The sequence below is a fragment of the Orcinus orca genome, chromosome 9 (assembly GCF_937001465.1).
Source record: "Orcinus orca chromosome 9, mOrcOrc1.1, whole genome shotgun sequence".
NCBI lineage: Eukaryota > Metazoa > Chordata > Mammalia > Artiodactyla > Delphinidae > Orcinus > Orcinus orca.
Window position 1 is genome coordinate 49031581 of NC_064567.1, and position 23627 is coordinate 49055207.

At 37.5% G+C, this 23627-nt stretch overlaps 1 protein-coding gene and 1 long non-coding RNA gene across 2 annotated transcripts in view; one reads left to right on the forward strand and one right to left on the reverse strand.

Annotated features, from left to right (window-relative positions):
- The window catches only part of SKAP2 (src kinase associated phosphoprotein 2), a 150130-nt gene that overhangs the window by 124025 nt on the left and 2478 nt on the right, over window positions 1-23627 (forward strand). Inside the window, exons 10-12 of the mRNA XM_033420578.2 lie at window positions 3324-3401; window positions 9343-9455; window positions 23212-23313. Of these exons, the coding sequence (XP_033276469.1) occupies window positions 3324-3401; window positions 9343-9455; window positions 23212-23304 (284 nt within the window). The 3' untranslated portion in view covers window positions 23305-23313. The remainder of the gene's footprint in view (window positions 1-3323; window positions 3402-9342; window positions 9456-23211; window positions 23314-23627) is intronic.
- Window positions 1-23627, reverse strand: part of LOC117199849 (uncharacterized) — a 100199-nt gene that overhangs the window by 1919 nt on the left and 74653 nt on the right. The window contains exon 13 of the long non-coding RNA XR_007479194.1: window positions 2787-3049. This is a non-coding gene — a long non-coding RNA (uncharacterized LOC117199849). The remainder of the gene's footprint in view (window positions 1-2786; window positions 3050-23627) is intronic.

Below are 23627 nucleotides of genomic sequence, written 5' to 3' on the forward strand. Positions count from 1 at the left end.
TCTAAAATACTTCTTATTAAGCATCTCACATGGATTTCAATTTGGATACTTCACAGTAAATATTTTTAATATCATTCTGATAGTTTAAGAATACATTGTGCATATAATAGGTACTTAAATTTTAATAAAATAATAAATTCTTAGTAATAAATTCTAAATTCATTGACAACTTTGCCAAGAATGGAGTTTTTCCCACTTAATTCTTGTAATTATTATTATTATTTTTTTTGCGGTACGTGGGCCTCTCACTGTTGTGGCCTCTCCCGTTGCGGAGCACAGGCTCCGGACGCGCAGGCCCAGCGGCCATGGCTCACGGGCCCAGCCGCTCCGCGGCGTGTGGGATCTTCCCGGACCGGGGCACGAACCCGTGTCCCCTGCATCGGCAGGCGGACTCTCAACCACTGCGCCACCAGGGAAGCCCCTCCTGTAATTATTAATAGTTTTTATGATATCTTGACACTGACTTTGGGTGGTGAGAGTAAATCCCATAGTGTCTTCTTAAAAGCCAGGAATAGTGCTTTCTGTATTAATGTGGTTAAAGCTTTTGAATTCAGGACAAGCGCCCTTAACTAGTTTTGAATTTACTTCTTACTATTGAATTTGTGACCAAATTGGAAGAGAGGGAGTGCTGGGGAAAGAGAAAGTATGAAAAGTAAAGAAAGCTCTCTCCTTCACCTCAAAAGAAATTAATGATTTGTAAAACGAGTAGCTTGGACTAAATGATGGTAAATGTCCCTAATACCTTTAAAATCTGTATGAAAACACCCTATTGACCCATTTATGATAACTAGTCCTTGAGGTTTAATATAAGTGAGATAATTGTTGAGGAGAAAAGAGACAGCATTTAGTATTAGACTTTTTATTAGGTCTTCTATGTATTCTTTACTATTTGACTGAACTATATTAAATCGCCAATATTATGTTTAGCTTAATGTGTATAAAGTGCCAATGATTTCCAGCTGTTCCTTATATTGGAGCTTTCATTCTTTTGTTTGAATTGAGTTACAAAAATTTGAAACAGTTATAATTATCTTGTAAGTACAGTAACTCTCAAGCTTGATTTAAATGCTAGTTTTTATTAATCACCACTTTAAAATTTGCATGGGACTTCTAAATTTACACCTGCATTCTTGACCTGTCTACCAAGCTTTGCAGTTGCCCCTGGACATTTCCTCTGGGTTGCCCCACCAGTATATTAAATGTCCCATGTCAGAAACACAACCCCTTGAGTAGCTTATCTTGCTATTCTCTTTTTAGTAATGATGTTCCCATTTCTCAGTTAACTAAGATCAAAACCTGAGTCATCCTTGGTTGCTCATTCTTTTCCCGTAGCCCTCCACATCCAGTCAGGCAAAGTTTGTCTATTCTAGTTCCTTTCCCTCTCATAACCATCTCCGTTCCATTTCCTCTGCCCCTTCAGTTCAGGACTGACTTCCCTTTAGCTAGACTAGGAATGGTCTCTCTCCCCACACCCCTCATCTAGGCTGTCTGGGACAATGGGATGTGACAGCCATTCCTCAAGCAGTTTCAGTCCTGCCCTTCCTCGCCTCAGAAATTTGGGGGGACTCTTATTCCTCACCAAACATGTAAAAGTCTGAAGTCCACAGCAGGATGTTCACGGCTCTTCAACAGTTTGCCCAAATGACTAGCATTATCTCCCATCCTGCTCTTATTCTACAAGAACAGCCTCTGCCTTTATTATTATTATTTTTTGATAAAAATGGACCATTTTTAAAGTCTTTATTGAATTCATTACAATATTGCTTCTGGTATTTTTCTATGTTTTGGTTTTTTGGCTGTGAGGCATGTGGGATCTTAGCTCTCCGACCAGGGATTGAACCAGCACCCCCTGCATTGGAAGGCGAAGTTTTAACCACTGGACCGCCAGGGAAGTCCCAAGAGAACCACATTCTTTAGCCAAAATGAATATGCTCATGCCTTGTTCTTTTGTTCATGCCTTCCCTTGTCTGGAAATTTCCTCCTTCCCATCTCTCCTTATTCAGATTCTCTCCATCCCTCAGAGCCTTTATGGTATTGCCCCAGTTGGGTGGTTTCTCCTCTGCACTCCTTCAGTACCTTGTACCTCACAGGTCAGGTTTTATGCCCCTTATCCCACTTTCCTTTAGGTTCTGTCTTCTGTCCCCTCTAGGCTGTAACTTCCTGAAGGCAGAAGCTTCCTACTACCCTTGCCTTTCTGGTAGAACCTCTCTCTCTTACAGGTAGTTAATGCTCAATGAAGATTCATGAGTTGAATTATTTAATAGTCATAATGACTGTATTTGTTTTATTTGCATATTTTTCTTTAAAGTTTTTGATTTCCTTGGAATTACGATTCTTTTTGATCCCAGTTTTTCCTTGACATGCCATTTTGTTCGTATGTCCTGCCTTAAATATTTCTAAATTGTATATTAATCCTTAGGTGGGGCAAGTGGTCATGTAGTAAGTATTTCTTTGATGTAAAAGGATTAACTAGCCTATTGACTCTGTTTAAAAACCCTTCTTGTTTAATCTCATCATTTTTCTTCCTATAACTTGGGAAAGGAGTGTGATGGGAGAGTGTAGAAATAACATGAAGATATATATGAACATATGCAGGATAAAGAACATGGATTTTGTCATCATAAACCTAAGTTTGAATAGCAAACATTGGAAGTTTCTTTATCTTTTTGAGTCTCAGTTTATTTCTCTGTAAAATGAGGATTTAAAATGGTTTACCTATGAAGTCTTAACATCTGCTGTAGTGTATGACACATAGTAGTTCCTCAGTGTAATTTGGGGGGTCTTACCTTGAAGGGTGAGGATGCTTCTAGTATCTTCCTGTGATGATCAGTTGAGAAAACATGAAGTATCTGATGCTCAGTAAATGACTTCTAGGTTAACTGTATTTTATATCACACATTTTCTCTTTGCTCTGCTGTTGTTTCAGGGACCATGATTTTATCTGTGGTACTCATGCCACAGTATAATGTGGTCAATCCGTATAATGCCGGGTGTCATCTTACTGCATTTTTAGGGCTTTTCTGGATTTAAGATTATTCCAGATGAGTTTCTGTGAATATTTAAAACAAAATATGTGAAACATTAGTACATACCTTAAATTTTATCAAGCCAACTGGTCAGGTTGCTATTTAGAAATAGGTAGAGGTTTCTTTGTTCAGCTTTAGATTATTGAAAAGGGGATGTGAATGTTGAGTGCTTTCATTCTTTGAAAAGGAATATTTATGTGTTATACACTTTTAGTTTTGCTCTTAAGATGGGGTGAGTACTGTGTCTTTCTCCCTGAGGAAAGCCTTCAGTGTCCCATTTATGTTGTTTATTTACAGAAGAGGAAGAGAATGGAGCTCCGGTGAAAGTGGAGGGGCAAAGGAAGATGAGTCAGGACAGTGTTCACCACACCACAGGTAATGAGTTGTGCAGCTTTCTGGGAAAGCTTATGTTGGTTTTGTTCACTTTCCTTTTCGTCACTTTCTTACTGCTCTAAAGATGTGTCCTCAGCTCCCCGAGGTTGTCTCCTTGGGTCTGGACCTCTTATGGCTGATAAGCTTCTTAGACCCATTTAGGATGCATGAAAACCACTTGAGAAGGATTTATAAAGTAAGCCAATTTATACAAGGTATTCCTTTCTGAATTACTTTGTAACGACTCAATTAGCTTTCATTTCTGCGCAAAGGAGATTTAGTTGCATAAATTAGCTTATCATCATTGAGGAAGTGTCACTGCTAAAGGACAGTTTATAGATACAACATGCAGTTGCTGTCAAACCTATAAGAATGTAATATAGACATCTGTGTATACTTTGTGCTTGAGCAGAACAGACTTCTGCCATTCAGAGACTAACAGGGGACAACAAGTTGCCCAGGGGACTGGCAATGTAGACATCTCTGAAAAGGTCAACTTGACACAGGCTCTGACAATCGACCCACAGCTCTGTCTTCTTTGATAAAAATCAGATAAACTTAAGACCGCTAATTGATCTGCAGCCTGTTTAAATGTTGGCCATGCATATCTTCATTGCATATGATTAACACAGAAAGCAAATGAATTGGGTAAGAAATGCCAGAGTCCAGTGACAGCAGCTTAAAAATGGGAAAAGGACAGTGGTGGCCTGGAAGGCTAGGAAGGATATTCCCCTTATCCCTTTCCACTTGGCACGTGGCCCCAGGTACTAATTATGACTAAGACTGGAAAAATAATTGCACGTGCTGTGTACGGAATCACATGATAAAGGCAACTCCTCTTGCTTCTTGTTATTTCCAAATAGCAGGAGATAAACCCTATCTGTAGTGCAAGCATGAGGTTAGTTTTGATAAACCAGCAATTATTTTACACAGAAAGAAGAGAAGGACTGCCTTCTTATCAGGACTTTACACCTCTTCATAGCCACATGTCAGCTGGGGCAAGGTCTGCCATATCATCCCATGTTCTGCAAAGAGCTATAGTTGGGGGTCACCTCCCCTCTCTGATATGTCCATACATCACTCTTTCAAGCTGTCAGGGGCAGGGTGGTCAAGCAGTGTGTGTTCAGGAAGTAGGCTTCCCGAATCCTTCCTACTGTGGCATGTAGAAAGGAAACAGAGGCCTGATTTCCGGACCTGGACAGGAAAGCAGGAGCAGGTTGCTGCAAAAGGTTTGGGTTTGCTTTTTTCAGAAGGGAAGTGAGGAACAAGTCATTAGATGCAGCTATAAACACCAAGGCTGAGCAAAGCCTTGAGGACAATGTTCACTGGCAGTTTTAAGTACATAACGTTTTGTTATTATCATAAAGCTTCTGCCAAAAGCATGTCGTTTTCTTTTTTTTGTAATTTCTGTGCAGGTATAGGTGGACACATACAAATCTTCTTTCCACAAATATGAGTGTTTTGGCTTAAAACAATTATGTTTTTCCAAAACCCTTTTAAAGTAAGTGTCTCCCAAATTTTTGCCTTTGAGGGAAGGAAGAACAAATCAGGTTTTCCTCAAAGGAATGCAATAAGGAGATCTACCTTTTCATGCAATTGCTATAAAGCACTGCAATAATTCTTATCTTTAGTGACATGAAATTCTTTTCAAGCAACAGTTTTAATGCTTTTGCATACCAGTGACCTTTGCTCTCCCCAGGCTGTCAAAGATGTAACATTAGAAGTTTGTTTGCTGTGCAGGGCAGTGAGTTGACAAGGGTATTACTATCTTGCTGAGCTTCACATGATGTGAACTTCTAACCTTACTCAAGAATGTTATATTTTTCACGTTGACTGATTTTACTAAAGGAAAAATTCTTTTTTCAGACTACTCTAATGTGAAATATATAAGCAGAAACAAAATTAAGCATGTATTTCTTACAAGTTATTTCATGCTTAAGCTTACGTAGCTTGCATATAAAAAATAAAGATTCCACTTGATTTTTTTGAACATTATAGAATATACTTACCTTTCTAAAATAGTTTTTACACCTATAACATTACCCAAGGAGAGATTCTCCATTATCTTATTATTGTATTTTACCCATTGTCATCATGTTTTAAAAATCTTTTCATTTTTGCAAAAGTCAATATCTCCAATGTTTAGCTTGTACTTTCATAATAATTCTGTTTTTCTTGCTCAGTGATCTGTTTTTGCATGTTTAACTTACAAGAGCAAATACATTGTTTAAATCTTTCACAAGCCAGCTAATTTAGAATGTTATTTTCTTTGTTTCTTTACCTTCTTTTTTAACCATATATGCTTCTTAGGACAAGAAACATAATGAGATGATTTTTTTTTGATAATTTTGAAAACATGGATCACGGTGTGGATAGAATAGGAAAATTAATTCATATAATAAAGACAACTAAACCGATTTAATTTGTATTCAGAATGTAAGCTTATTGGTGGTTTATGACATTATGCTCCATCCCATTTTTTTTGTTGTTGTTGTTTTTAAAAAACACATCTCACAGGGATTATTTTTTCAGTGTATAAATGAACAGTGTTAACTTCTGTGAACCCACAGTGCTTCCAAGGATATCGATGAATATTTTTTTGTGTATGTTTAGACACACTTAAAATTTAGAAAAGTAAACCAGAGGAGCTTGCTGCTCTCTGAGGAACAAGATAATTCTTAATTTTTATGTCTGGAATTCATTTTAAGAATTTTGACATTACTTTCCGAAGGAGACTAAGGCTAATGAGCATAGACTGCCAGGTTTTCTCCCCCGTTGGGATTCTTCTACATCAGGGGTCTCTAACCCCTGGGGGCCGCGGACCGGTACCGGTCCGCAGCTTGTTAGGAACCGGGCCGCACAGCAGGAGGTGAGCGGTGGGCGAGCGAGCGAAGCTTCATGTGCCCCTCCCCATCGCTCGCGTTACCGCCTGAACCATTCCCACGATCCCCCCCACCCCGTGCTCCACCACCCCCCGTCCGTGGAAAAATTGTCCTCCATGAAACCGGTCCCTGGTGCCAAAAAGGTTGGGGACCGCTGTTCTACATCATAACTAATATTGCATGCTGAAATAGAATAGTCAATTTGTGTGTACAGGTAGGTAGCCATGTGACATAAACAACTTACTATTCTTTAACAGGGCTCACACATGGGACACAGGAATGAGGTTGGTCTTTGGGTAACATCATCATCAAGATTGCAGAAAGCACAGTAGAAAATGCCTCTTGTTCCCAGGACTGCCAGATCACTAGCTCTGTTGACTTTTTACAGCAGTGAGATTTAATGAAATGCCCATGATGCACATCTAGGGAGAGATGCATCTTGCACACGGTTGGGGTCTCTCTTCCCCTCCTGTGCTCCTGTAACTCCCATTAGTGTTAATGGGAGTTTCACTAAGCGCATCGAGGGGAGGAGAGACCCCCAAAGTGATAAGGATTATGTGTTAGAAATCACCATATACTTTCCTCTTCCTTCTTCCCTCTCCCCTGACTTTGAAAATCTACTGAGTGAAAAACTATTGTGAGAGAATCTGAAAAAGGAAAGAGCAGGCAGAGGCTGAACAGCTGCAGAACCCACTGGGATGCTTCAGCTAAGCCAAAACTTCTCTAGTTTTTAACCCAGCTTTTCTTTCTTCAGCCTTTTAGGATCAAGCCTAAGGCTGAGCAGCATGGGGAACACACAGGAGCCTCGACTGGGGAAACCAGCTATTTAGATCCTTTTACCTCCTGGCCAGTGACTATGGGGGAGGGCCTTGCGTGTGAAATGATGTCATCCTCTCTTTGCTCTAATTCCTTGACTTTTAAACTGACACTGACGGACTGCATGGGGCACAACATTTGACCCAGTTAGCAGTTGATTTAATCTGACTAGAATGTTTCAACTTCTAAATCCCTATTTGTCTAAATAAGTGGTTTTTAAAGGAAATCATTCACTTCATTATTAAGTAATTTTTTTCTTAGAAAAATTTGACAATGTTTGGAGAAATCTGTCCAGCCAGAGTGCCCTCTAGTGTCCATTCATAGAATTTCCATAATATATGCTTTGAGGGGAAAATGTAATGAAGGGTGGCCACAAGCATTGTTAGTTCTTGGTTGGATTCCCAGGCTTGTGTACATCCCTGCTAGCTTCTGTGATGAGTGTTCAAATGCTAGAGCGGAAAAGTCAATAAGGTGTCTGTCTCTCTGTCTCCCTCCCTCCTTCTATCTCTCCTTTCCCCCGTCCCCCCTCTTTTTTTGAGTTCTTAGAAAACAAGCGGAAAAACTTTAATAGGAGGATTGTCCTTGTTTATTTTCTTAAAAGTATAATGGAAAAGTCGCGTCTTACTTCTTAAATAGTCAGACTCCATATTATTCAGATTTTCTTTTTGGCTTTAAAAAAATGTTTCAGATACTAAAGAGAATTTTTAAAATTTCGAATAAACCTAACACTTTGAGTAAATCACAAGCTATGTGTAATAAGATGAACGCCCTCCTGACACGCTAATGTGACCGGTTGTGTTAGAATTGCCAAGGAGCCTGCTGTTTGAGAGCCATATAACAAAACTAAGATGACAACCCTGATCCAGCATGTGTCTCCACAGTTATCCCCTCAGAATTCAAAGATGACATTCCAATGATGGAAGTTGTCAGCACGTGCATGTTCTGCCTGGTTAGTGAATACAGGGACATCTTATTGATATTGCTTGCATTCTTTTTGCATTAACTCATCAAAACTCAATTATCATGAAATTAAAAACAGGAAACAGTTCTCAGTGTAACAAAAGCAGCCAGTGTATTTAACTCTGTGCTGTGTTTCAGGCGACCCACATTGTATAAGTGACAAAGCATTTATTACCCGGTTTATTGTGGTATTATAGAGCGGAGAGCGCTAAATAATCAATCAGTTAATGGTCTGTATGGCAGTTTGAACACATCACATCCATTGTGCTTATGCTGTTAGAAGGATGAGCTGATAACTGCAGTGTATGTTGCATGTTTATTCAGAGCCTAATGTCCTAAACTAGGGCTGACAGAAATCTTGGAAAATGCAGCTTTAGCACTGGCAGTTTCAAAGTTGCTAAAATATTTTAGAAATAACTTTGAGAGGCTTTGGGTACAAAAGTCCCTAAAGATAAGAGCTGGAATTATCCTTTAGATTACTTTCATTTTATTCTCCTCCTTTAACCAGCTTTATGCTTTGAAAAAGTTTAAATTTAGGGACTTCCCTGGCGGTCCAGGGGTTAAGACTTTGCCTTCCAATGCAGGGGGTGCAGGTTTGATCCCTGGTCTGGGAAGCTAAGATCCCACATGCCTCGTGACCAGAAAAACAAAAGATAAAAAAAGCAGAAGCAATATTGTAACAAATTCAATAAAGACTATAAAAATGGTCCATATCAAAATATATATATATATATATATATGCCATTGGTGCTTTTTTTTTTTTGAAGTTTAAATTTCAAGAAGTTTTTTTGTTACCTCGTTTGGTTATATTTGTACCTTAGCTCCTTTATTATTATTATTTTTATGATGTGTCCTAAATTCTGTACAGTGCTTATTTTACAACGTGTTTATCACATCTCATGGATATTGCTCATTATACAGGGAGGCTGACTCATCTTCAGAACATGTTGCAAGTGGGCTTAGGTTTGTTATAGAAAATAAGTGGGAAGTAACTTAGGTGCTGGTTTGAAGAAACATGTTGCAATTACAAGTTTTAGGTAAAAAGAAAAGGAGAGAGGAAAGAAAAGACATTCAGAATTAGATCTTTTTGAAAATGGTCCTTAATTAGATGAGAGCAAGAAGTAGGATTCTTGTGTGGATGTTATCAAGTGTTCTTTGAATGAGGACAGAATTTTTTTCGACTGTTTTTTGGTGGTTTGGAGTGGCCCTTTAATTGCTATTTGTTCATTTTTAAGCGAGGGCCCATTACATGAAAGCTCTAACTATTTTCTCTTTCTTCTTCCTAGGAGATAAAAGCACCGATTATGCTAATTTTTACCAGGGTTTGTGGGACTGCACAGGAGCTCTTTCTGATGAATTGTCATTTAAACGTGGTGATGTGATCTACATTCTTAGCAAGGTAAGCAGATACCCCAAAATGACAGCTGTAAAGCATGAATACGAAGCTGCATTTTTATGCATTTGGATCTACAACACTAGGGAAAAAATGCCAATTGGAATTCTTCTAGGTCCTTGTTAACAATTGGGAGTTCACAATAATTATTTTGTCAAGTGAAATATAATCAAATTTTAAACACAATCAGATAACAGGATTCAACTTAACAGTGTGTTTACCTATCACTTCAGCCTTTGGCTCACATCCACACACTGCCTTCTCCAGAAACAATATACTTATGTGAAAGTTAACATTGTAAGGTATTAGGTTATTTATTATGTTTTTCTTTCCTCTTCCTTTTTATTCTTCTGTGTGCTTATTCTGATTTTGTCTGCCATTCACTACTGGTAACACTGTGTTTATAGAACAAGTTTTTCATCTTTATGTAAATACATCGGGTGTTCCGGCAATTTAAAAGCAATACTTTTCTATTCAGACAGGTTTAGGTAATTTTTTTTAAGTTTAACATAATTGTATTTGTAAACATAATAGCAAAGTATATTGCTATGAACTCATCCTTAGATATACAAAATCATTGTTTCTGCCTCTTAAGATACTGGATTATTCAAAATGCTTCTGGCCTTAAATCTAAAAGTCAAGATTCTTAATTGATTTTACTTCCAATGACATGCATGAGCTCCTTTAACTTTCATATTTTAACTTTGCCTACTGTAATATGGGGGTTAAAAAAATATCTCCCTCAGTCTACTTCATGAGGCCACATTAGAAACAAATGATGTATGGAGACTATTTAAATATAAGTAAAGAAATGTTACATAAATCATAAGTCTAGGAGTTTAATGTGCTTTGTTGATTAGAGAGATATTTTGGAAAGATTATGACTTATTCAGAAAGATAATATGACTTATTAGATACAGAAGAGAATTTGGAAATAAGGTCACTTAATTGAATTTAAACACTAGTTGACTGGTGCATAAAATCATATACAGAAAATCATAGAACATTGGAGTGAGAGATCTTAGGGCTCATCTGTCTATCCTTGGTTTTACAGATAAGGGAATTTGGGTCAAGAAAGTGCCAGAGCCAGTACTTAACAAGGTGTTTTGACTCCCAGATCAGAGCTTTCTGCTCTATTTTTTTCTTATGCCTGTATCTATCTTCCTTCCTTTTTCCCTCTCTTCTTCCCCCCTCCCCCTTCTTTCCTTACTTGTATTTAATTTGTAACTGTCGTAAAGTGCCTAAAATGTGCAGGGGTCCATTCTAGGCACCAGGAATCCAAAAAAAAAAAAAAAAAAAAGAGAGATATAAGCCCTTGTAGATTGGAGGAAAATAGTAAGTAAATACAGCCAACTGTGATCATTGCTGGTTGAAGTGCCCAAATAAGACTTGTCCCTTATTTCTCAGTCCTCTGCTCGCTAGTGTATTTTTTTTTTAGAAAGATACTTTCAGTTCTTGGAAGCTATAGATAGCCATATCACAACTCTTGGATTAAGCCTGTTACAGAGCATTCAATAGTCCTGTGTTAAAATGACAGCTTTTTGAGTCAGTTACTTAATATAGAAAACAAACTGATTAGTTTCAGTTCTTGAAAAGAAACTTTCTTGGAATCATTCCTCAAATTTACTTAGCTCACAGTTTCTTTCACCAATTTAGCTGCATAAAATTAAATTGTGTGTAAAATTGCATATAAAATTAAAAGGTTGATTAGCTTCCACTTGGAACTTCAGACTATAGGGATAAATGGCACGTAGCCAGTATGTTTGTATGGTAAAATATGAAACTTACGAAGCCCATGTGGGTTTGTTCTTGAAGCCTTCTTTAGGAATCAAGTTGTCTTTGTTTTTTTGTTTTTTTCAAGTTGTCTTTGTTGCTGAAAGCCTCAGAGTACCAGCCTCTGGGACAGGCTGTGGTGCAAGCAGCGTTCCCATAGGCTTGTCTTATTTCTGCCATTGCCTCAGAAAATCATTTTCTGTGAATATGAAATTGAAAGTATAATCATAGGTGTGTATCATATTTCTAGGATTCTGGGGGAAGTCATTCCTTTTCTCCCAAACCTGTTTTGTGATGACTGTAATTTTATATGTGAAGCCTGTCATAGAGCTAAGGGTGGTAATCCACCTCATAGGAAGAATATACTCCTATCTAAAATATCTAAATGCTGTTATTTGGGTATGGGCTGCCTGAAAATACTTCCTTTATCAACCTTTCACAAGGTTTAAATATCCACCGGCAGCATTTCATGAGAGGCCTTCTAGAGATGGGCATTTTATCTGGAGCTCATTTTGGTTTTTAAAAGAAGAGACAAGGCTTTGTTAGCACATTATCACCATTGGCTGGATGAGTAAATACCCATATTTACCCAGCTGCGGACCTAGTACAATCAACCAGGTTGATCTTAGTGAGGGTGAAAGAAAGACAGTTAGTTTTCTCTTGATGGAATTTGGACAAATTCTGGGCTGTTGATGAGCATCTTGGCTCTTTGTTGTCAGGTTGCTTTGGGGGTCAGGATATATTTATGAAGACTCTTACTTCCCCCCTTGGCTTTGGGTGAGTTCAGATAGGAACCTCTGGTGATTCTTTAATTTTATATTTGCTTGGTCTTACAGTTTTTATAAAAATTTTGGCAAACATAGATCATAAGTTAATATCATAAATTTATTTAATATGTGAATGATGACAGCAGTTTGAATGATGAGTATCATTATAAATTCAGAACTCAAGGCCCTTAGAAGAAGAGAGCAAAGAATTGCTCAAAAGGACTTGTTTCTAGATCAAGGTAGAGCTGATGCTATGTATTGATTGTTTTTTTTTAAGTGCAATAAATATAGAAATCACTAGCTTTGTTATATGCCTAGAAATTTGTTTAATCTTTCTCAGTTATATTTAGATTCCATGGTGTTGGAATGAAAATTTACCGTTTAAATTTATTTTTTACACCATCTAGTGGCTCAGAATGAGTGGTGCAGGTAATTGCAGCTAATGTGCACAATCAAAATGATGTCATAAATCCAACTTTAAATTTAGCTATGGGTTATTACTTTCCTATCTCATGTCAATGAAGTATAAGCATTAATCATGAAAATTCTTTTCATCATTCTGAATTAAATGTAAAAATTGTATACTTAAGGAAAAATGCATTTTAAGGAGCCTAACAGTATTTATAGAGACATAAAAAATGTGTACTTAGTAAAAAAAAAATTAGTGCCACAACTTTTCTAATAAAAAATGCCATTTAAAAGATTTCAAAGAAACACAACTTGCTTTTTATAATTAACTGATCTATAGTTTGCAGTATTTATTGTTGATTTGACTTACCTTCTAGAAGCTTGTTAGTTCTGAAAATAATCTTTTAAAAAAAGGCAACACAAGATAGTTTAAGAAGAGATACATTCTTTTCAATATAAATAAACCTTTAGACAAATCAAGAAAGAAAATGGCATGTACTATAATAAAGAATATTTTAATTTTGTAAATATAATGACAAAAAGATTTAGCTAGTTTGATGATTAGGCTCTCTGTATTAGAATTCACTACAAAATATAGCTTGATTTTAAAATTCAGTCTTTTTTTTCTATTTTTGCAAGGAAGCCTTGATAGGGTGTCAGCTGTGCTCAGTCTGCCTGGGGTTGATTTATTTATTTTAAGCCTCTTTTGAGTTATACAGATCTTAGCTTTTCTTTCTTTCTTTAATTTTTTCTTTTCTTTTCTTTTCTTTTTTTTTTTTTTAGTGAAAATCAAATGTTACAATAAAGAAGGAAGAGAAGGCAGCTACCCTGCCCTTCCCCTTCCCTTTTTAACATTTTCCAATTAGCAGCTGCCACGTGACCCCTGGCTGAGCTAGCCCCTCCTTCAAAGTGTCTGGCATTTTCTTAGTTTTAACCTTTGAACCTTACTACTAATAAATCTAAATACTACTTGCCTAAAAATGCAAGCCTGTAACTTTTTGCTTACAGGTCTTTTCATATAACATTGCTGCTGTTTTTTTATGTGTTAAGACATTTTATATACTTCAATAGTTCAGTGGAGATTTAGAAATTCTGCCCCCCACCCAAAGATGGAAGGTATTGATAGGAATGGATGAAAGGGAAATATGTGATTTTTCTTTTTTTAAGCAAGGTACAATTACCTTTTTTTTTTTTTTAATTTATTTTTGGCTGCGTTGGGTCTTCATTGCCGCACAGGGACTTTCTCTAGTTGTGGACAGCAGGAGCTACTCTTCATTGTGGTGCACGGGCTTCTCATTGCAGGGGCTTCTCTTGTGGCGGAGCATGGGCTCTAGGCGTGCGGGCTTCAGTAGTTGTGGCATGCAGGCTCAGTAGTTGTGGCACGTGGGCTCTAGAGCGCAGACTCAGTAGTTGTAGTGCATGGGCTTAGTTGCTCCATGGCATGTGGAATCTTCCCGGATCAGGGCTCGAAACTGAGTCCCCTGCATTGGCAGGCGGATTCTTAACCACTGCGCCACCAGGAAGGTCTCCAGGAATATGTGATTTTTATGACCGCTGCCTTGTTAGTGAAGTTATTATGAAACACAAGGCCTACTTTCAGATTTATTTGATGGGGGAAATTCGTATTTGAGATTGCAAATCTTTTGTTTTTATTTATTTTTTTTTTAGGAAACAGGTTGTTTAAAATCATGCTAAATTCTTTTACTGGTTTGCATTTCAATTTTATTACCACCTTAAACATGGACACAATATCATAGTTAATAGTATTGTCCTAGAACCGTGTTTATGGAGTTTTATAATTTTCATGGCAGGATCCAGGTTATATAGCTACAGGCATATTATAGTCCCACATAGCTCTTTGGCTATTTTATTCTGTTTGCTGCTCTGGATTTACATTGTCTATTAGTTTATCTTTCAATCTGTACTCACCAGTAAATCGCTAACCACATTCCTATTCTTACTTTTAAGGCAATAAATTATTTTTAGAGACTTAATGACAGAAGAGCTATGCTTCAGCAGGAAAGAGGCATGCTGCTTGTCTGCTATTAACAGAAAAATAAGAGAGTTAAGAACCCTGGAATATTTCATCTCGTCTAGGACACATGTGACTTGGGCTTTGCAGCTTTTTGAGACATTTTTTATTAAGTCAAAAACAGGAAATGTGGGTTGACAGTGTTCACTAATATACAGTAAAAGGGCATTTTTTTAGTGGGTGTTATTTGGAGTTTCAAGCATTGCTTCCCTTTGTAGCTGTGACTTTTTCCAGTGATTGGTGAAATGTAACTGTCACTGATCATTTGCTTCTCATTGTGAAAATGTAACGATTCTGTTACTAAGGCTTTTTTGGCTTCAGACTTACCAGAAAAGCAAATAAAATGAAAGTCTTGCTGAGCTCTACTGGCAGAGGGAAATACAGAGTTCCTTTTCAGCTCTCTTAGTTTTTCCTTTGTGACCATCTGACCCCATGTGCTACATATAGCAAAACCACTTGCTGAAGAGTAACCAGGACACCTCAATATAGGACATACCTTGATGATACTACGCTAGTTCCCTAAATGTTATCACATCTTGTAGTCTTTTGGGAAGGAGGGGGAGTGTTTTTACTTGTCACTGCGGTTGTTTGGGTCTGACGGCATTTAGTTTCTATGCTAAATGCCCACGGTGAAGCATAGTGGGCAGACCTATGCTATGCTTATAACCTCTCCCTGGTGGTGATAAGCAGTGTATGGAAACAGCATTACGTCAGAAGATGTTCTCATTCCACTCATGGGACTCCTCTTGTTACCTGGTTGCAAAAACCATGCTCTAGTACTTCCCGATTTTCTCTTACATAAATTGGAGGGAGCATTCCAGGAAAATGTTGACAGATGAAAGGGGAAGGTGCCTGCAGGAGACAGGCTGTCAGGCTGAGGCCCTGCAGTGGCTTGAGAAGTAAAGGAGAGACCAGAAGGCAGTGTCAGAGAGGCAAGTTACACAGAGGTGGCAGTGGAGGGGCTGCTATGGCTGCAGAACCTACATGGTTTAATTCTGCATGGAGTAAGCAGAGGTTTTCCAGGAGCAAACCAAAACAACCTTAAAGAAAAGCACCATGTTGGTAAGTAAAAAAAAAAATCTTAAATTGAAAAATCCATGATTTTTTTACGCCCTTCTGCTCTCCCCCCACCCCACCCCCCCAAAAATCAAGAGCTCCCTCAATGTATATATGGCATATTCTCACTCTTTTGAGATGTCTCCTTTCTTATCTCTTTAAAGATCAGATTCCCTTTGGAACAGCCTGTAATAATCAGGTTGCCTTATAGTACACTCCAAAATGCTCTGTTTTTTTGTTGCCCTGGTATTTTGCTACACCAGTTAGTGGGAAGGCAGAGGGAGGGGATGAAAAAGTATTTATTGCGTACCTACAGTATCTTGTTCTAGGTACTCATTGTGCTTTCATTCCTCAGATTCTTAAGGTAACCCTACAAAGGATATGGTACTATCAATATTGCAAGTAAGAAAACTGATGCTTAGTAAGCTTATTACGTAAATCACCTGAGGATACCAGCTAGGAAGTACCTTCTCCTGGAATCAACGCAGATCTGACCCTAAAGGGTTTTCTCTTTCCATTTTGCTATACCTAAGTGGGCCATGACCAGGATTATTCGTTTCCCTGTCTCAATTCCTTGAGGTAGACACTGTGTCTTAAGTATTTTTGAATCCCCAATATCTAACATTATGGCAGATAGATGTTTAATATATGTTTATGAAAATATAGTTAAAAATAAGAAATAATTAGGACTTCCCTGGTGGCGCAGTGGTTAGAATCCGCCTGCCAATGCAGGGGACATGGGTTTGAGCCCCGATCCGGGAAGATCCCACATGCCGTGGAGCAATTAATCCCGGCGCCACAGCTACTGAGCCTGCGCTCTAGAGCCTGCAAGCCACAAGTACTGAGCCTGCGTGCTGCAACTACTAAAGCCCGCGAGCCTAGAGCCCATGCTCTGCAACAACCAGAGAAAGCCTGCGCGCAGTAAGGAAGACCCAAAGCAGCCAAAAATAAATAAATAAATTTACATTAAAAAAAAAAAGGAAATAATCCTGAACTTCTTAAAGGGACTTAGAATGGTAGAATCGTAGAGGTAGGGGAACCTTAGTGCTAGCTCTTCACTTTATGGTGAGAAGATCTTGAGGCTCCACATAATTGGGGAAAAATAAATAAAAGGCTAATGGAAAAAAGGACTGCCTCTGGAGACCTTAAAAGACAATGGAGTTTCTACGCTTGAACTTCCTGAGCTTCTTGGCAGCCACACTGAAAAAGGGAGAGACAAGGAGCTAATAATTCTTTTTAATCATGAAGGAGGAAGCTTGGCTTTTCCCAGCACTGGCTACTTAAAAAAAAAAAAAATCTCACGTGAATTTCTAGAATCTTCGCGGATTATCTGACCTCAACAACTTTATATAATAAGAACAGTGGCAGATATTACCCTCAACAACAAAAAATTTATAGTACATATAACAAGAGATTTCATATAGGTAATTCTGTGAGGGTCCAAATGTATAATAATTAGACTTACTGATTTATGTTAAGTACGTAACTGGATTATTATGGAGTCTTAGAGAGTGATATAAATGTAGGAAAAAAATCACCCCTAAAGAACTTGGGGATTGCCCGAGGTCACATACCTAGTTAGTAACAAGCTGGAGACCCTCAATCTTCTGAGAAAATAATCACAAGAGTAAGAAGCAGCAGCTGAAAAACTAGCAGATTTTCCCCTAGACCTGCCACACTGTTTCTGCTGTTGCAGGGTTCTGTCTTAACCTCTTCCGTACTTACAGTAAATTCAACTGAAGCCCTTTCTTCGAAGAACTAGAATTATTTGGTCCCAGTTCTTCAGGGGACAGGTATCTTTCTTTCTGCAAGTGGAATTTAGGCTCTTCAGACAAGGTATGCTATACAGCACGTTGGAAAACGCGATGGGCCGCAGCCAGCCATGACGAGGAACAGCACACTTCACATTGTGAATGAAGCTAGACATACTTCAGAACAAATGTTTGTTTAGTCATTACTAAAATTCTTCAAGTATGTCCAATATATACATAGAAAATATATTCCTATTGGAAATTACCCTTCTTAAGAAAACATTTAGGAGGGTCATCTGGTGCGTCATCCAAAATGAAGAAGAAGTATGTCTGTTTCATCATGAAGTACATATTTATTGAACATCTTTTACACATCCTGGAGTGTGGGGCATACAGTTTTGAGTGTAAGACATTGCCACGATCTCAGTGAGTTTCTACTTTATTTTAGTTGAACGGACAAAACTGAAGTACATAAACTCCACTGAGGAATAAATACTCAGCTTGAAATGGGAGATGTAAGTATGGGTTAGATAACTCAGAGAGAAATTCGTGAAAGCTGGGTAACCTGAGTCGAGTCTTAGTTACTAGATAGGCTTTGGATGAGGGAGGGGAGATGCCCCTTGGGGAAGGAGTGCCACGTACAGAGGCAGGAATGAGTGCAGCACAGAAGGTTGGGCTGTGGGACCAGAGCAGTGAGAGGAGTTTGTAGTTAAAGCATTGGGGGGCTAGTGTACATTCCTGAGCAGCCGAGTAAACTGACAAAGGCCGTTTCCGGGAAGTACAGAGAGGCAGAGTGGATGATGCAATGATCCAGGGTGAGGTGAGGAAGGTCTGAACTAGAACAGTTAACAGTCATGTACTGGTTGGTGAAATACACTGAGTACCAAGGCCACCCACTACTGAGCATGATTTGATCTTTCTTTGCCTAACAATACCTAAGAATCATCAGTCTGCATATCAGTTTTTACTTTATGCCATTGTAAATGTTGACTGTGTAGAGATTTGAATTAAATGTATTTTGACTCTGGAATATAAACTAAAATTTGTTACAGGAATTAAGTTCCTACTATCACCTTCCTTGCTCGTCTTTTGTCTCTCTCGCTTTAAAAATGGAGTGCGCAGTGCACGGAGGAAAAAAATAGGAATTCTTTGAATTAGAGTAACTCAAAGTCACACTTGCATAGTAAATTATAAAGTAGTGAGGTTGATTTCCATGAGATGCTAAGAGACTTAGGGTGGTAAAGCAGGTTCGTGATGGTGGTATTCAAACATCAGGGAGGATCTTAGAAATTGTTAGTGTCCATTTCCTCATTTAAGGAATGAGTTAGGAGACTAAGATTCAAGCAGTTAAAGTGTAGATAATAATAGTAAAAAACGAAGTTGTCAAGTACCTGTTGTGCATTTTAAGACAACTTTTGAAATGATGGATGTATAAGAAACGATTCTTACGAAGTTTCTAATTGGAGATAGTAAAAAGGAAGAGATTGAAGAGGTAGCCTTGAAGAAAGTATTTCCATATTTTAAATAGGTATCTAGTTTTCATGCTACTACAATGTTTATGAACAATTTGAAAAATTGAAAATATCACAGTGAATTGTTGGAAAACAATGGTAAAGTCCACTGGTTCTGAAACTCAGTGTAGTTTATATTTTGTGAATAAAATTACCTTTATTTCTGCACAAGGCTGGTATGTTTTGAAGTACAGATATACGTTTGGAGAAAGTAATATAGTCTTTTAACCTTTCTAACACCTGTTGCTTTCAAACAGATTGGTAACTACTTTCTGAAAGGGGTGGTACATCACAAAATCTTACTAATGTTTCAAGTTTCTGTTAAGGCAGCATTCTTTTACCATATGGTTTGTAGAAAGTGGATTAACATACTTGAGAAATGAGAATCGTGGTGCTGAAAAGGATTTAAGTAAATGTTGGCATCTTATTTAAGTGTAAAATAATACACTGGCAGAGAGAGAAGATTTAGTAAGTAAACATAGACATACGTTTGCTATTGTGTTGGATAAAGTCTCTGTTTCACTTTATCAAAACTAGTCCTTTTTTTCCTGCCTTTTTACATAATCACTTTAATTTATTGCTTAATAATGATTAATTGAGGCCTAAAATTTTAACTATAAAATAAAAACTATTTTAATGATGTAAAAATTGAAAACAGAGGAGTTAGACCACAACGGTCAGTGCTGCTCTATGATTATTTTCTCAAATTATTGGGCGAGTTCAGCTTTCTTGCTTCTTTAATTGCCACATTACATTTTGCCTTGAAGCCATCCATTTTGCAGATATTAAATTTCTTTTGAGTACTATTTTTATACACTAAGCATCACTACACCTCTAGATCTTGATAGCATTACTACGGGAGGAGAAAGAAGCTTTGTGTTAGTAATTACCTAACATTGTCAGAAGCTGACTGCAGGCCTCTTTCTAGTGATAACAGAATAACTGCATAATGTAGCTTTATAGCACATGATTAATAGAAAATAATTACACGTCCTACAAAGGGATGCAATATTTCTTATAAATTGACTAGAATGGTTTCCTGTAGATTAAAGGACTCTTCATTATTTTATCAGTCCTCCTGAAGTACAGTCACTTGCCTACGTTAGCATTTCAGTTGATGTTAAGAGCCGAGTAGGGTGAAGAATACCAGATGGCAGACCTTCTTGTACCTGAGATCTCGTGTGTCATCAAGATGACACGATGCTTCCTAACCTTTCAGAGATTTAGATAGCAGCCTCATACGACTTTTGTCTCTTTACTTTTTGTTTATTAACAAGATAAGGTGTGAGGGTTGTTTTTTTTTTAATGACCCACCCGTGACTTTTAGACCAATACTACAATTAGTATGTGGACAGCGAGACAACATTGTATGGATCGCATTATTTTCCACTGTAAGTAATACATCATTCATAATCACATTTGTTTGGGGGCAGCAAACAGGGAAAGGCAATGGAAGGCAGATTTTCTTCCTCCAAAGGAAAGTGTGTATGCTATTGAATCTTCAGGCTGGCGTTTAGAATACCGTACTCCAAGATGCATCTTCATTCCAATTTATAGGCTGCAAATGGTTTAATTGGGATTCATGTTGCTCAGGAGGCTCATACAGAGGATAGTAATGATAAAAGTAAAAGCTTCTGTGTTTGCAGCCTTGCTGACATCCTTTAATGGCTGCAGTGTAAATCCGTAAATTTGCCTACTAGATTTTTACCTCCCTGTGTTTTATCTTACCTCTTAATTCCACACAGGAGTGCTGTATGGAATTCTTTACAAATGTAAAGTAATAAACATTCTGGGTTTTTATTTTTACTCTTTTCTGATTTAAACCTGTTATATCTTAGAGTACTTTTATGAGCTGTGTATTTCATATGCCTTTCAATTCTTTTAAATTAATTTAGTGAAACATTTAAGATTATTTTAGCCTAAAACTTAATTTTTTCCTAGAATGTTACTTTTAAGGGATTTGTGTACAGCTGAATAAACTCCTCTGCTGTTTATTACTGTACTTTCTGTTTAATGAATCTTCTCAGTTGCCGTCATGCAAATTTCTCTTGTGTGAAGTATGTCATTGGTCCTTCGTTGAAGTGATTTGTTGGAAATCAGTTTCTTAAATTTGGATGTGAATGAGCTTTTTGAGAACAATAATATGCCCTTAATTTGGAGTGTAGATTATAATTTCAAAACAGAATATTATAAAGTAATATGAACTTTCTGGTTTGTAACTTGAATCTAAACATTGAAACCCAGATTGCAGGCTGTTCTCTGAAAGCAGGTTTGGGTCATAATATGCCCTCTCACTAAATGTATTCTGTTTTTCTAGCCTTTGGGGGCCTAGTTCCTTTACTCTTTCCAAATAATCAGCTGAATAAAATCTTAGATGGGCATTGGATAAGAGCTTTCACACTCAGACTTACTTTGTTAAGTATCCATTTTGAAATCTTACACTGTGGGCCTTTGGCCTCTGCAAGGTGAAATACATTTGTTTTGTTAAGCGTTAGGCTCTAATTGTATGCATTGCCTTAAAAAATTGAAAAGGGCAGTTTTATTAGGTACCTATTAGGATATAATGGTTACTAATCATAGCTTTCAGTAAGTTGGTATTTTCTTCTGACAAATATATTCTACATAGATTATAGTCATCTTCACTGAGTTCTGGGCATCAGACTATTTTCATTGCTTAGAGAATTTTGTCCACTAAGTTCACACTATCAGGAAACTTTTAAAATCTTGAGTCTACTGCCTCATAAGCCAGAGCTGTGCCCTCATTAGAATCAGGCCTTTCTCCACCACCCCCGTTTTCCTTCCATCTTATTCTTACGAAAAACTTAATTCTGATACATCCCATTGTTTAAAAAAGTACTTATAGATTTTAATCTTGTAATCTCTCTATTGATAGACTACATATCAATACACACCTGGGAATGTTGCTACATTTGTATGGAAAAATTGTATTATTTTCCTTTCTGATGGTCAATAGCATGGTTAGTCATCAATACAAATGTTAAATCTGTACTGGTATTAACGTTCCCTCCCCACATGTAACTCGATATGCATATGCACATTTATCTGTGACTCAGATGTTGGAAATCATAGCCTATTGAATTACTTTGGGGATTGATTTTAAAAATTTATCTTATATGAAAAATTAAATTTGGGTCCTACAGTGCTTTTTCAGAGTATTGCTTTTGGGAGATATTATTCTTGAAACTTGTAATTCATTTTACTTTGTTTGTATCTCACTAAACATAAATAAATTTGAGATAAAAATACATTAGTCAATCTGGCAGACAAATGAGACCGGGTACAGTGTTCACTATGCCTAGAGCCGTGGTGTGTCTGTCAGTGGAGCAAAGGGAAGAAAAGGAGGAACAGGATTAGCTCACACTGCAAAATAAACTCAAAAGTGACTCATCAATCAGTCTCTTTTTACAGCTAGATTAATATTTTGCCTTTATAATTTGAGATACTTTTATTTCCTATTGATCTTCCCCCGAAAGGGTGAATCGAATACCACCTTTAAATTCCTTCCATTCATCCTTTACCTAATGTAGTTTGTGATCAATCCAGAGGAACAATAAATGCCTTTGGGAAGCTTTTGAAAAGGAGCCCTTTTGTGAATTATTTTGGAAAGCCAGTTGGGGGAAAGCATTAGTAGTGTTTCCTTGTTCTCTAATTTATCTGTTTAAAACGTCTATACTCATTTTTAGATTTTCCTAAGAAGGGGCATACCTCTACATCCTAAATCATTTTCGGTCATATGAGTTTAACTAGGAATTAAGTAGTTTATTGTGGGAAAAAAAAAAAGTCTATCCTTGCTAGATGAAAAGCTCCTTGAAGGCAAAGCTAGTATCCTAAGGATCCTGGCTATGACCTCGGACGGAGCCTCTAACACTGGTGTTTGCATATTAAAAGGTGTCCCCCAGGCTCTGTGTGTGTGTGTGTGTGTGTGTGTGTGTGTGTGTGTGTAAGAGAGAGAGATGGGGGAGAGAGAAGGTAAAAGGTGTCCCCCAGGCTCTGTGTGTGTGTGTGTGTGTGTGTGTGTGTGTGTGTAAGAGAGAGAGATGGGGGAGAGAGAAGGTAAAAGGTGTCCCCCAGGCTCTGTGTGTGTGTGTGTGTGTGTGTGTGTGTGTGTGTGTGTAAGAGAGAGAGATGGGGGAGAGAGAAGGGAAAGGGGCCCAGAGAACGGACTTCCTCATGTAGTTTCATTTGCTAGGTTTCTATCCTAAGTGACTGTTTCTGTGTTCTACACTGTGAAATAAACAGGCTTTGTCTTACACATTAATTTAAATTTTTGCCTAACAGCACTTTTAAAGTGTTCAGAAACAAAAAAAGATTAAAATGTTTCAATTTGCAGCTCAAGCTCCTATAACTTTATAAAAAGAAGTAACATTTCTAAGAAGTTGCGTACAAACAACATTGTACTTACACCCAGTCTGAAGGTTAATACTGCATATTGTTTTCAATTAGGAATACAATAGATATGGCTGGTGGGTAGGAGAAATGAAGGGAGCCATTGGCTTGGTGCCGAAAGCCTACATAATGGAGATGTATGATATTTGAGAGTCCTGGGTAAGTACATTTTAATCCAATATTCTGTAATAGCTCATATGTTCTCTTGGTCTCTGCGTTATGAGTCTTTGCCTTTTTAAAAGTCTTTGTAGTTTTCTGATAGCACAAAGATTATGCTCCCAAATCATCTTCTTCTTTAAAAAAAAAAATCTAGTTTAGTTTTAAAAATAACTTCATAGAATTTACTTTGGAAATAAATAGATTATTTAGAGAAAAATCCCTTTGATAATAACCAGCTGTTTTCCCAAACCTCCTCCTCTTTAGTAAAATACCACTTTTATGGCCTTTCTGAGGAGCTGAATTGACAAAATATT